General features: G+C 40.3%; 2 protein-coding genes across 6 annotated transcripts in view; one reads left to right on the top strand and one right to left on the bottom strand.

Annotated features, from left to right (window-relative positions):
• The window catches only part of ABCE1 (ATP binding cassette subfamily E member 1), a 32315-nt gene extending 31136 nt beyond the window's left edge, over nucleotides 1-1179 (bottom strand). Inside the window, exons 1-2 of one of the 2 annotated variants that reach the window (XM_025384718.1) lie at nucleotides 588-1179; nucleotides 306-552 (exon numbers count right to left, since the gene is read on the bottom strand). The gene's annotated coding sequence lies outside the window, so the exon portion shown is untranslated. Of the gene's footprint in view, nucleotides 1-305; nucleotides 553-587 lie in introns of those variants that run through there. The other variant, XM_025384720.1, reaches the window with a different exon arrangement.
• The window catches only part of ANAPC10 (anaphase promoting complex subunit 10), a 122257-nt gene continuing 108159 nt past the window's right edge, over nucleotides 518-14615 (top strand). The window contains exons 1-3 of one of the 4 annotated variants that reach the window (XM_025384723.1): nucleotides 518-551; nucleotides 587-627; nucleotides 2645-2771. In XM_025384723.1, the coding sequence (XP_025240508.1) occupies nucleotides 2657-2771 (115 nt within the window). In that variant the 5' untranslated portion in view covers nucleotides 518-551; nucleotides 587-627; nucleotides 2645-2656. The other 3 variants (XM_025384725.1, XM_025384722.1, XM_025384721.1) reach the window with 3 other exon arrangements.

Genomic DNA, 14615 nt, shown 5'->3' with positions numbered 1-14615 from the left:
CGGGAGTGGGGTAAAGGGGGAGTGGAGACTACGGCATCTAGGTCCATTCTCTAAGTCCCTGGCGGGCGTGGCAGGCAACAGCGGCGACAGCCGGGTCGGCTGGACGGGAAGACTGAGGCACCCCCAAGGTCTCGGCGTCGCCCGCGCTCCGGCACTTCCAGCTGTCCCGCAGGAACCGCTGCCACGCGCTGCTGCTGTCTCCGCCACCTAAGGCCTAACCAAAGGCTCTCGGAGAACGTCCCTACAGTCTTTGCAACCTGACAGATGGTAGCTAACAGTCAAACCTCTCTGGGCTATTCACTTACCTGGAGACAACGATCCCCTTCCGGAGGGGAGCACAGAGGCCAAATCTGCTCTTGCCTTCACTTTTCAGCCACACAGCGTGTTCTCACGGCCACCGGCCAAAATGGCGGTACCCAGCCGCCGCTCGCGCAAGCCATAGGACGTAGTGCGCGCGCGCGACATAGAGCGTGAGGCGGAACCCTGGAGGTAGGTAGGGAGAGATGACGTCATTGTGCTGCGACCTTGTTCAACGCTGCTGGCAAAGCCAGGCTGTTCGAGGAGGCCGAGTGGGAGTGGCACGGAGCGGCTGGGGGTCCTGAGAACCTAGTTTCGGCAAGGACCCGGGTCTGGAAACTGTGAGTGTGTGAGCTTTTCTCCGACGTCAAGCGTGGTCCTAGCGTACACAGATGCATTCGCCTCCCCGGTTTCAATCTTTTTTTATGTTCACGCTTTCCTCAAGGCCCGTGGGTCAGGAGTGGAGCCTTAGTTATTCTAGCACGCTAGAGGTGTCAATAGGACCAACAGAGTATGGTCCCGACACGGCTTGCTGTTGCGCGCTCTCCTAGGCCTCAACTCCCTCTCATCTGTGTGGTCAGTTCAAGGCCAGGAATCCAATCTTTTCCGAGCTCCGTATTTTATCCACTTGGTGGCGTCCAGTCCCAAGTCCGGCAGTTGAAATCTGCCCTAAAGATGGGCTTTCTTTCTTTCTTTTTTAGATGAGAGGATATTCAGTTAGTAATGATCATTGCAGGTTAGATAGTCTCGCCCTAGATCTCACCTAACTTGCAGGCAAGTGACAAATAACTAGTTCATGACTGAGAACCTATTCATCTATTTATTCATTCAGTAAATTACTTATTGAGCATTTAAGCCTCAGGCCTTGCCAACGTTTACAGTCCGTTGTCTCTGCCGTTATTTAGTATCAAATGCTTGTTTGCCGATTAGAGAACAACTTCGGATACGATGGGAGGTGTCAGAACTATTGCACCTATTTTGAATAGCGTATATAACAATGTTCAGTAGCAGTGACTGCGCTACCAAAGCAGTTTTACATATTGTTCACGATACAATATTGAAGTGTTTTTTCACGTATGAGTAGACTTACTAAAATTAACAAAAGATGTGAAAGATGAGGTCATCCTTTTTAGAATGGGCCACTTATTCACTTCAAAATCTTGAAGCCATTTTCTTGACCTTATCTTCTGTGGTAAGAGCATATGTAAGTGAACTTTTAACATTTTTTCTTTTTCTTTTTCTTTTTTTTTTTTTTTTTGGGACAGAGTCTTGCTCTGTTACCCAGGCTGGAGTGCAGTGGCACGATCTCGGCTCACTGCAACCTCCGCCTCCCGGCTCAGGTGATCCTCCTGCCTCAGCCCCTCTGGGACTACAGGTGTGTGCCGATATTTTGGCTGATATTTTGGAATTTTTTTAGAAACAAGGTTTCACCATATTGCCCAGGCTGGTCTCGAACTCCTGGGCTCAAGCAATCCACCTGCCTTGGCCTCCAACCTGCTGGGATTACAGGTGTTAGCCACCGGGCTGGGCGTTAAATAAAACTTTGACAGTTAGAGGGCAGGTATGACTGTTCTCTGCATCACTCAATGAATATTTAAAATGAGGATCTTAGGGGGGCAGTGGGATCACATCTGTAGTCCCAGCTACTTGGGAGGCTGAGATGGGAGGATGGCTTGAAGCAAGGTGTTCAAGACCAGCCTGGGTAGCATAGCTAGATCCTGTCTCTAAAAAAAAGTAATTAAGTAAATAAAATGAGGATCAATATTTATATATTCCTAGAATAAGAGTATTTCAGTCTGACTTTTCTAGGGCTAAAAGTCATTTGAATTTTCAGTCATAGAAGTATAGAACTGCATAGCATTGTAGAGTTAAAAATCATCAAGTGAACCTCTTTGATAGGAGAGGAAATAAAACCCAGACCTACTCAAAGTCTAGGCTAATTAAAGGAGATACTGAAGCCAAAACTTTGATTCTGTGCTCTTTTGACTACTATAACTCACTGCTTTGCATATCTGGTCATATGAAACAAAACCTGAATTCCTAAGATTTTTATTTATTTAAAAATAGAGGTGGGATCTTGCCATGTTGCCCAGGCTGGTCTTTAACTCCTGGGTTCACATGATCCTCCTGTCTCAGTCTCCCAAAGTGTTGGAATTACAGGTGTGAGCCACCATGCCTAGCCCCTGAGATTTAAATTACAGTAATTTAATTATATTAACTGCATTCTTCAGAATAAATGATTAATATCAGGGTATATGAGTTCCATTAAGTTTTTATTGATAAAAACCTTTATGTAGAAAGATGCCCAATTCCTGATATAATATGTGCATTCTTTTTTTCTGCATAGAATATTTTAAAAATGACCACACCAAACAAGACACCTCCTGGTGCTGACCCTAAGCAGTTGGAAAGGACTGGAACAGTACGGGAAATTGGGTCACAAGCTGTTTGGTCACTCTCATCTTGCAAACCAGGTAAAAACAAACAAAAAAGCTGTTGGAAATAGTCACTTGCAGTTTCCTTGTACAATCATCTCCCCTTATCCCAGGGGATACATTCCAGGACTCCTAGTGCATGCCTAAAACCATGGATAGTACTGAACCCTTTCTATATTAATACTGTGTTTTTTCCTATACATAAATATCTGTGATAAAGAGTAATTTTTAAATTAGGCACAGTAAGAGATTAACAGTAATAACTAATAACAAAATAGAACAGTTATAACAATAGAAGTAATAAAGTAATAAAAGTTTTGTGAAAGTGGTCTCTTGCTCTCAATATATTGTATTGTATTGTACCCTTCCTCCTGTGATGAGGTGAGAAGTAAAATGTCTATGTGATGGGAGTGAGCAAGGTGAATAATATAGGTGTTGTGATGTAGCGTTAGGCTACTATGAACCTTCTGACAATACTTCAGAAGGAGGAGCATTTGCTTCTGATGATTCTGGATCATCAAGCCATGATGATATTGATGATTGGATGTCAGGAGCAGATGATGTTGATGACTAATGGTCAACTAGTATATACAGTGTGGATATGCTGGACAAAGTGGTAGATATGCTGGACAAAGGGGTGGATATGCTGGACAAAGTCATGATTTATGTCTTAGGTGGGATGGAGCAGGATGGTGAGAAATTGCTTCACACTACTTAGTGCACAGTTTAAAACTTACCAATTATTTATTTCTGGAATTTTCCTTTTAATGTTTTGAACCATGATTGACCAAGGGTAACTGAAACTGCGGAAAGTGAAACTGCAGATAAAGATACTACAGTACACTGGTCTGATTTTAATATTCCTTTTGTTTAGATGCTTTATTTTAATTCTGATGCACTGGATTTTGTTTTTTTTTTTAATCTTATATCTCTGTCCAATTTCTTTACTAATCCCTTGTTAGATTTAACTACATATGTCATAAGATCTCCTCTTTTCCTCCTCTCTCTCTGCTATGATTCAGTTGTTATTTAGTGGTTTTTTTTTTTTTTTTTTGGCATTTCTCTCAATTGGATAAGTGAGTGATAACATATGTCAGAATACTTTCCTTTTAGTCTTCATTGGGATAGAATTCTTGGGTGGCTGTCCTTTTCTCTCAAAAATTTATGAATGCTATTTCACTATCTTCTTTTGGCATGTTGTGGGTAGAAAGGCCTATGCCTACCTCTGTTTTTTTTTTTCCTAAGTAACTTGTTTTTTTCTGGAAGCATCTAAGGTTTTTCTCTTTATTGTTGAGTTCATGGCATTTGCCAGAATATCTTTTCTCACCGTTGTAACCCATAATTTGATAGGCAGTTTTCATCTGCAGACTCAAGCTTGGAGAAATTTCTTTAGCTTGAGGAACTTTATAATGTTATTAGTTTAGTAGTCGTCTTTCTTTCAGAAACTTTTTTTACACATTATGACTGCTGTATCCATCCTCGCAACCAAGCCTCTTCTGTTTCCCCTCAAGATTCCCTTTTCTCGCTTTTTATGAGTACTTTATTGAGGTATAATTTACATACTCTAAAACTTGTCCTTTTTAGGTGTACAGTTCTATGAATTTTACAGACATGTACAGTCATATAAGCAGCATTATAATAAAATATATAACATTGCCATCATCCCACAAAATTCCCTCATGTCTCTTTATGGTCAGTCTTCTGGGCCTTTCCAAGCCCCTGACACCTCTAATCTGTTTTGGGTCCGTTTGGTTTCACATTTCCCAGAATGCCAGTATAAATGTAATCATATTGTATGTAGCTTATTGGTTCTAGCATCTTTCATTTAATATAATTCACTTGTGAGTTTTGCTGTTGCATATATCTGTAGTTTGTTCCTTTTTATTGTTGATTACTGTTCCACCATATGGGTGTACCCGTTTGTTCATCCATTCACCAGATTTGTAGTAGCTAGCTTTCAGAATGGTCCCCAGTTATTCTTGCCTTCCGTTATTCATGCCTTTCTGTGGACCTCTTCCAGATTGTATCAGGATTGGTCTCTGGGAAGGCAAAACTGATGGTATATGACTTTTGAGACTAGGTTGTAAAAGACATTGTATCTATTATTTCTTCAATTATTTCTTTTGTCCTATTCCTTCTCTATTAGAATCTGGGAATCTAATTATACGTATGCTAGACCATTTGGTATTATCCCACAGCTTTTGGGTACTCCATTGGCCTGTTTTCAAATCTGCTGCATTTGTCTTTGGCTTTATTGAATATACTGATAATTCTGCCTAAGAAATTTTTCATCTGTGATACTATATTTTTTATTTGTAGCTCTTCCGTTTGACTCTTTTCATCTCTGTTGAAATTCCTGTCTGTTAACACAGTTCATCTACCTTTCTAGGTTTTTTTTTTTTTTAAACATCTTAGTTATAGTTATCGTTATTTAAGATTCTTGTCTGATAGTTCCAACAACTGGGTCATCTCTGGGTCTGTTTCTATTTATGATAATTCTGTTTTTCTTTTTGTTTGTCTTTTTTTTATGTGCAGATTAGTAGATACTGAGATAAATAGTATTTACACCTTGAAATGGATGCCTTTTTTCTATCATTTGTCCTTTATTGTGGTATTTGCATTAGTTAGGAATTGAGCTGAGTTTGAGTTTTGTTTTACTATGGTTACCTTCAGTGTCTCACAGGCTTCAAATTCCTCTAAAGATGCCCTGTGCTTATTGTGGAACCATTGTGCCAGAGACATTTTCTTATTTTTCTGTGTAATAGTTCCACTCCAGTTTTCCTGTGCTCTGGCGCACACTTGTGCTACAGAGGTGCCTCTCGCCATGCTCCTGCCCTACGTACAGCTGTAGAATACTGTGTTTTGTTACTCAGTTCAGGGTATGAGAGGCAGGGTAGTTCTCTGTTTTCCTAGTGCAGCAGCAGTCTTAGGCCGTATGTGCCTGGCCTCAGCAATTTTGCCCCTCCTATTCATGACAGCCTTGTATCTGTGGTTGGTCTTTTGTGGAAGAGAGTTTTCTGCCTCACTTTGAGAAAGAACTGTTGTTTGCCCCTCTCTCAGGTGTAGAGGGTTTTTTCTTTTACTCATCTTTCAGCAAGGATGGATGTTTATTTGTGTCCTGGAGCCAACAGGGTTGATTCTCCTCCTACAGCAGCTTAAGTCCTTTGTTCTGTGGGAGAGAAGGGTTTGGAAGGAGGGTAGAACTTTTTGCTTTCCTTCAGTGGTGGTCAGTCGCCTCCTCTGTACCTGTACCACTGACTTAGGCTCTTTAGTCTCTTGCCCTCTCCCAATCTTTATGTGTAAAGTGAGCACCCTTGCAAAAGAGTCTGAGAGTCAGTGTGAATTCGCCTTGTGTTTGGGGCTATCAGTGTTGCTGTATTGTTATGCTGGCCTGCGTTTGGTCTTTGTCAAATGATGAAAGTTATACCTGATTTCTTCTTATGTGTTTATTTGGTCTCTGTTCCTTCCTCCTATGCTCTACCACAGTTGGGACAATCTGTAATCTTTTTTTCTCCTGGGAATGGGGCCTGCCCCATTCTTGGATTTCAGGCTGTCTTGTAGGAGTTTGTAGTTTATCCAGCTTTTTCTTGTTGTTTGGAGGGAACTGATTTTTAACCTTAAGTTCTGGGGTACATGTATAGGATGTACGGATTTGTGACATAGGTAAATGTGTCCCATGGTGATTTGCTGCACCTATCAACTTATCACCTAGGTATTAAGCCCAGCATGCATTAGCTATTTTTCCTAATGCTCTCCCTCCCCCGACCCCATCCTGACAGGCTGTGGTGTGTGATGTTCCCCTCCCTGTGTCCATGTGTTCTCATTGTTTAGCTCCACTTATAAGGGAGAACATGTGATGTTTGGTTTTCTATTCCTGTGTTAGTTTGCTGAGGATAATGGCTTCCAGCTCCATCCATGTCCCTGCAAAGGACATTATCTCATTCCTTTTTGTGGCTGGATAGTACTCCACGTGTTTACACTGTTGGTGGGAATGTAAATTGGTTCAGCCATTGTGGAAGACAGTGTGGCGAGTCCTCAAAGATGTAGAACCAGAAATACCATTTGACTCAGCAATCCCATTACTCGGTATATACCCAAAAGAATATAAATTATTATATTACAAAGGTACATGCACATGTATGTTCATTGCAGTACTATTCACAATAGCAAAGATGTGGAATCAACCCAAATGCCCAAAAGACTGAATAAAGAAAATGTGGTACATATACACTATGGAATACTGTAGAGTGATTTTCCCCTCCCCACATTTTTTAAAAGCTTTTCCAGCCTCCTTTTAGGTTGCTTTGGAATTCCTTAATATCCATTATCATATCAAATATTCCTATAAATATGCTTAAATTGAACATCTTTCACTGTTTGATGTAATAGTATAACTAGTGTCTCATTACTGACACAATATGGCCCCAGTCTAGTTATACTAGTTGAACTCCTTTGGTAAAGTTTACCTTCTTTGGTAAACTAGCACTGATTCATACCTCATTACTAACACAATATGGCACCAGTCACTGGTTTGAAGAGAGCAATACATGTCACCAGTTCCCTGAAGATGCCCCACTGCTTTGACATCTTGGAGGTGCAGAAGAGATAGTTACTGCTACTACAGGAGTGGCAGGATCACTTAAAAATGTGTTGAGTATGAAATTCATGAAGTTTATTAGTACAATGTCATATGTCTTACTTCACGTGACTTTGAGCTTTGAGTCCATCAGTGAAATATCATTATATGATTAGCACTTCACATATTAAGAATGACTACTCTTTATAAACAGGAAGCTGCATGAGAAAGTGGTTACTCGATCTTTGCTTCTCTAGGGTCAGATATTTTTCAGTTTAAGTCAGCAGATGGTGCTGAGATTTGTAACTCAAATTTGTTAGAGATTGAAAGACAGAAAAGACACAATCCCTTACTGTCAAGGACTTCACAATTTAGTGGAGGAAGTATAGCTTTAAACTATTACTATACAATGTACACTAGTATAACTAGTGTCTCATTACTGACACAATATGGCCCCAGTCTAGTTATACTATTACATCAAACAGTGAAAGATGTTCAATTTAAGCATATTTATAGGAATATTTGATATGATAATGGATATTAAGGAATTCCAAAGCAACCTAAAAGGAGGCTGGAAAAGCTTTTAAAAAATGTGGGGAGGGGAAAATCACTCTACAGTATTCCATAGTGTATATGTACCACATTTTCTTTATTCAGTCTTTTGGGCATTTGGGTTGATTCCACATCTTTGCTATTGTGAATAGTACTGCAATGAACATACATGTGCATGTACCTTTGTAATATAATAATTTATATTCTTTTGGGTATATACCGAGTAATGGGATTGCTGAGTCAAATGGTATTTCTGGTTCTACATCTTTGAGGACTCGCCACACTGTCTTCCACAATGGCTGAACCAATTTACATTCCCACCAACAGTGTAAACACGTGGAGTACTATCCAGCCACAAAAAGGAATGAGATAATGTCCTTTGCAGGGACATGGATGGAGCTGGAAGCCATTATCCTCAGCAAACTAACACAGGAATAGAAAACCAAACATCACATGTTCTCCCTTATAAGTGGAGCTAAACAATGAGAACACATGGACACAGGGAGGGGAACATCACACACCACAGCCTGTCAGGATGGGGTTGGGGGAGGGAGAGCATTAGGAAAAATAGCTAATGCATGCTGGGCTTAATACCTAGGTGATAAGTTGATAGGTGCAGCAAATCACCATGGGACACATTTACCTATGTCACAAATCCGTACATCCTATACATGTACCCCAGAACTTAAGGTTAAAAATCAGTTCCCTCCAAACAACAAGAAAAAGCTGGATAAACTACAAACTCCTACAAGACAGCCTGAAATCCAAGAATGGGGCAGCCCCCATTCCCAGGAGAAAAAAGATTACAGATTGTCCCAACTGTGGTAGAGCATAGGAGGAAGGAACAGAGACCAAATAAACACATAAGAAGAAATCAGGTATAACTTTCATCATTTGACAAAGACCAAATGCAGGCCAGCATAACAATACAGCAACACTGATAGCCCCAAACACAAGGCGAATTCACACTGACTCTCAGACTCTTTTGCAAGGGTGCTCACTTTACACATAAAGATTGGGAGAGGGCAAGAGACTAAAGAGCCTAAGTCAGTGGTACAGGTACAGAGGAGGCGACTGACCACCACTGAAGGAAATTATTAATGTAATAATTAATAACTTTGATTTAGTGCTTACTAAGTGATAGGTTCTGTTCTAAGAACTTTACATGCATAAAATAACCAATTATCTCAGTAAAGTTTTCAAAAGTTATATGAAGTTGTACTATTTCTTTTTTTTTTTGAGATGGAGTCTCGCTCTGTCACCCAGGCTGGAGTACAGTGGCATGATGTTGGTTAACTGCAAGCTCCGCCTCCCGGGTTCATGCCATTCTCCTGCCTCAGCATCCCAAGTAGCTGGGACTACAGGCGCCCGCCACCCCGCTGTCGCTAATTTTTTGTATTTTTAGTAGAGACGGGGTTTCACTGTGTTAGCCAGGATGATCTCCTGACCTTGTGATCCACCCACCTCGGCCTCCCAAAGTGCTGGGATTATAGGCATGAGCCACCGCACCCAGTGAAGTTGTACTATTTATTTACCATTTTCCAAATGAGGAAACTCTAGTACAGAAAGATTAAGTAGTTTGACAAAGATCACATGATAAGCAGGAAATTCTGGAATTCAAGACAGACTCCACTACACAATACTGCTTTTCACTAAGTATGGGCTCAGTGTAGAAGTAGCCCAAATAGGCCGGGCGCGGTGGCTCAAGCCTGTAATCCCAGCACTTTGGGAGGCCGAGGCGGGTGGATCACGAGGTCAGGAGATCGAGACCATCCTGGCTAACATGGTGAAACCCCGTCTCTACTAAAAATACAAAAAACTAGCCGGGCGTGGTGGCGGGCGCCTGTAGTCCCAGCTACTCGGAGGCTGAGGCGGGAGAATGGCGTGAACCCGGGAGGTGGAGCTTGCAGTGAGCCGAGATCGCGCCACCGCACTCCAGCCTGGGCGACAGAGCGAGACTCCGTCTCAAAAAAAAAAAAAAGAAGTAGCCCAAATAAGAAAGTGATTTACTTTGCTTGAAAGGATCATGGAAGTCTTCATGGAGATGAAGCTTATTCTGTATGATGAAGCAAGAATAGGATTTCACTAAGGAGATAAAAGCAAGGGAAATGGGACAGTTAGCCTTCCATATCTGTAGGTTCTAATTTCATGGATTCAACTAACTGAAGATTGAAAATAGTTGGAAAAAACCCACAAAAAATAACAATACAACAACAAAAATAACACAAATAGAAAAACAACACAGTACAACTTTTTACATATTTACATTATATTAGGTATTATAAGTAATCTAGAGATGATTTAAAGTATACAAGAGGAGCCATTTTAAATGAGGGACTTGTGCATCAATGGATTTTGTTAACCTCAGAAGTCCTGGTACCAATCCTTGTTGGATGCCAAGAAATGATAATATATGCAGAGGTATACAGCTTAAACAAAACATGGCTTATTCAATGAATTTCTTTTATTAAATGAGACTAGAACATAGGGGAATGGCATATGTGAAGCTATATAGTTAGGTAGATGCCTGATTATAGAGGGCTTTATTAAACAGTTCATACTTTACTGTATAGATAATATGAGCAGTTGAAAAGGTAAGTAATGGAGTAAAACAATCAGTGTTCGTTCATATTTGAGAAGTGTGGAGGATAGATTGAAGTGAGGCAAGATTAGAGGTATAAAGGAAATCAGGAGACATGCAATAAAAGCAGATAGGAAGTGATATAAAGGAGAATTTTAAGAAATTTTCAAAATGTTAATATCAGCCTTTGGGAGGTACAAATTTACTTGCCTGCTACAGGATGGTAGGTGGCACATGGCTTTGCAGAAATCTTTTTGTATCTTTGGAAATAATGGTTCAATATTTCATTCTGATTAAAGTTGGAATGTATTTAGTAGATTCAGCTTAGTTGAACACACACCACAAAACAATCTTACAATTCAGCACAGTTGTTAAGTCTCTGCCTAAGAGACTGGAAAACCAAAAGAACAAATTTGTGTTATGACTGCTACCACATAATAGGGTCTTTTAAAATAATTTAATCATTTCATAAGCACCAAATTCATCCAATGTTGAAAAACAAATTTAGGGGAAAAATAGGTACATCTGCTATGCTTAACTATATTTGATACAAATAAGGGATTCAGTATGGCTGTATTTTGTGAACATCTTACAGGACTTATATGCTATTTGTTCCCTGGTTTTTATGAAGAGAGTGAGTTAATTTTGAGAAGGATAATGGGATATTGTAAGTTCCGTTTTTCTTAAAAACTCACTAAATTTTTACTGAAGTTCATGCTATAACTGACAATTATGGGCCTTCAAGTTAAAGGATTTCTGAGTTGAATAGTGATATTTGGTTTGCGGAAAATAAGACAACAGTATAATAGAAAATAACTTTTAAGTGGGAGGCTACATTAGATTGTGGGATTATGGGAGGCCTCTTTTATAAGTGAAATTTGCACAGAGACATGAATGTTAAGAAGAATTTATTGTGCAAAGATTTCAGAGAAGAACTTTCTTGACACCAGGAAGTTAGTTCAAAGGCTCTAAGTTAGTTGATTTGGCATTTTAGAGATTCAGAAAGAAGGCTATAGGGGTTGGAGAGTAGTGAGTAAGGAGGAGAAATGGTAGATTAGATTGGAAATGTAATTAGATATGGGCCAGATTATATGAACTCTTGTAGGCCCTGAAAAAGAGTATTGATATTAACTACAAAGGGAAACCACTGGAGGTGTTAAGCAGAAGAGGAAGATGATCTGATACAGAATTTTAAAAAAGTCAATGTGTCCACTATGGATAATGTTGGTAGTGGCATAATGGTGGAGACCAATGGAGGAAATGATATTATAGTAATTTATGTTAGAGATGATGTTTATTTGGACTAGACTTAAATGGAAAGAAATGATGGCTTTGGGATATATTTTTAGAGGTGGAATAGTTATGATTCATTGGAGGAAACCTTCAGAGTGACCTTTCTGGCAGAACAACTCATACTGTTTCCTGAGTTGAAAAAGAAGGAGGGAGAGGAGAGAGTAAATAGATATTGGGTCAAAAAATAAATAATTTGATTTATATATGTTAATTTTGAGATGCCTAATTATTTTTCTAGTTGAAGTGTTTAGTAAGCAATTGACTGTAGAAGCTGGGAACTCTGCTTGAAGTTCTGGGTTGGAGATATAAATTTCAAGGTCATCAGTGTGCCGATGATATTCTGAGGGAACTGGACTAACTCACCGAGGGAGAGAATTTAGAGGAAAGAATAAAGCTTTGGGACACTTCAAGATAAAGAGATCTGGCAGAATAGTGGAAGAGGTGTCAACAAGGGATACTAAGAAGTGGCTAGCGAACTAGGAGGAAAACCAGGAGAGTGGGAAATCATGGATAGAAGTCAAGAGGAAACAAGTGTTTCAGGAATTTAGTTAATTCTTCATCTCTCTTTTATTTTTGTTCTTTGAGATGGAGTCTCCCTCTGTCACCCATGCTGGAGTGCAGTGGTGCGATCTCTGCTCACTGCAACCTCCACCTCCAAGGTTCAAGTGATTCTCCTGCCTTAGCCTCCCAGGTAGCTAAAATTACAGGTGTGTACCACCACACCCAGCTAATTTTTTATATTTTTGGTGGAGACAGGGTTTCACCATGTTGGCCAGGCTGGTCTCAAACTCTTGACCTCAAGTGATCTGCCCGCCTCAGCCTCCCAAAATGCTGGGATTATAGGCATGAACCATTGCACCTGGCCTCATCTCTTTATTGTGGCTCTAATACTTCATATTATAATTTATCTGCTTAAATCTATCAGTGCTGTCCATTAGAACTTAGTGCACCATGCAATGAGGTAACCATTAGCTACATGAAACTATTGAACACGTCAAATGTTACTACTGTTACTGAGGAACCAAATTTTTAATTTTACTTAGTTTAAATGTATATAGCCACAGTGTAGGTCTAGTGCAGGATATAGATGAACTTCTCTACAGAGACCATTTGTTATCTATCTTTAGGTCTTCAGAGTTAAGACATTTGCCTCAGTTAAAATAGCCCCCTAGCAGAGGAGGTTGAGGCTGCAGTGAGCTGTGATCGTACTACTGTACTCCAGCCAGGGCAACAGAGCGAGACCCTGTCTCAAAAAAAAAAAAAAAAAAAAAAAGGAAAAAAAGCCCCTTAGCGAATGTGAAAGTAGTTGTGTTAATAGATATGCTTGAAAGGAAAGTGACTGTTTGATTCATAAAGGCAGTCTAAGCTGGGCTGCTCAAATATATCTCTAGTGGTGTTGTATTAGTGCTCTCACTGCACTAATGCTGCTTAACAAACAACCCTAGTCTCTCAGTGGCATGATCAACCGAATTTACTTTGTGCTTTGGTGATGGCTTGGCTTTAGGCTGTCAGTCAGGTTCAGATCTGCTCCATTTGTCCAGGCATATTCTCTTAGTGGAGTGCAGAGCATTCAGAAGACCAGGCCAGACTTTGCAAGCACATTTACAACCTCTGCTTGTGTCACAGTGTATTGACTGAAGTAAGTCATAATTTAGCCCCAATATTGACTGGAGTGCAGAATCATATCCCTCCCATGAAGAGTGGGGAGAGAAGCATTAATATTTACCAAACAATAACAGTAACCATAGATGAATACTGATTTTCTTTTCTTTAGGGCAACTGTTCTCACCAGGGGATGCTTGGGATGCTTTTACCCTCCAGGGTACAAAGTCTGGAGATATTTTTGATTGTTGTGATAACTGGGGACATAAGGGTGGGGGGAGTTGGGGAGTTGGGGGAGTGTTCTATTGGTATCTAGTGGGTAGAGCCCAGGGATACAGCTAAATACCTTTCAATGCACAGGACACCCCCTGTACCAAACAAAGAATTATTCAGTCCAAAATATCAGTAGTGCCATGATTGAGAAACCTTGCCTTTGAAGAGTAATTCTAACATTTTAGCATGCATCAGAATCACCTAGAGGATTTATTAAGACATAAACTCTCAAAAGGGCTGAGCTCTCAAAGTTTCTGATGTATATCTAGAATTCCTTACAAGTTCCCAGGTGATAACGATGCTGTTGGTCTAGGAACGACACTGTACGAACCACTGCATTAGAGAACCAGTACATCATATAACAGTTTTTTTTTCTGTGTAATATTGTTATTTGTGTGGATTTTCCTGATACCTGTTAAAGTAGTTATCATTGATATGTCTTTGTTTTAGTTCTTTTGTTTAAATTTAAAACAGTTCAGGGCCAGACACAATGACTCATGCCTGTAATCCCAACACTTTGGGAGACTGAGGCGGGTGGATCACTTGAGGTCAGGAGTTTGAGACCAGCCTGGCCAACATGGTGAAACCCCATCTGCACTAAAAATACAAAAATTAGCAGGGTGTGTTGGCCGGTGCCTGTAATCCCAGCTACTCTGGGGGAGGCTGAGCAAGTCTTCACTCTTGCGACCTTCATATTTTAGACTTTTATTTTTTGAAGCTCTGCCCCCTTGCAAAGGTGAGCTTCAGCTACCTGCAACAGTCTCTTCTGGGAATTGCTTGAACCCAGGAGGTGGAGGTTGCAGTGAGCCGAGATCATGCCACTGCACTGCAGTCTGGGTGACAGAGCTAGACTCCATCTTAAAAAAAAAAAAAGAATTCAGATGCAATACTGAGTGGGAAGCTTTGGAAAAGAGGTTGAGACATGGCATTGGCACATAAGCAGATGTTTGTAAGAGGTTCTGTTTGTAAGGCATATCGAGGAAGAAAAAGTTGGTGATCATACTTA

This window comes from Theropithecus gelada, chromosome 5, assembly GCF_003255815.1.
Source record: "Theropithecus gelada isolate Dixy chromosome 5, Tgel_1.0, whole genome shotgun sequence".
Lineage (NCBI taxonomy): Eukaryota > Metazoa > Chordata > Mammalia > Primates > Cercopithecidae > Theropithecus > Theropithecus gelada.
Note: the sequence above shows the minus strand (reverse complement) of the source record. Positions and strands in the feature narration are given on the sequence as shown.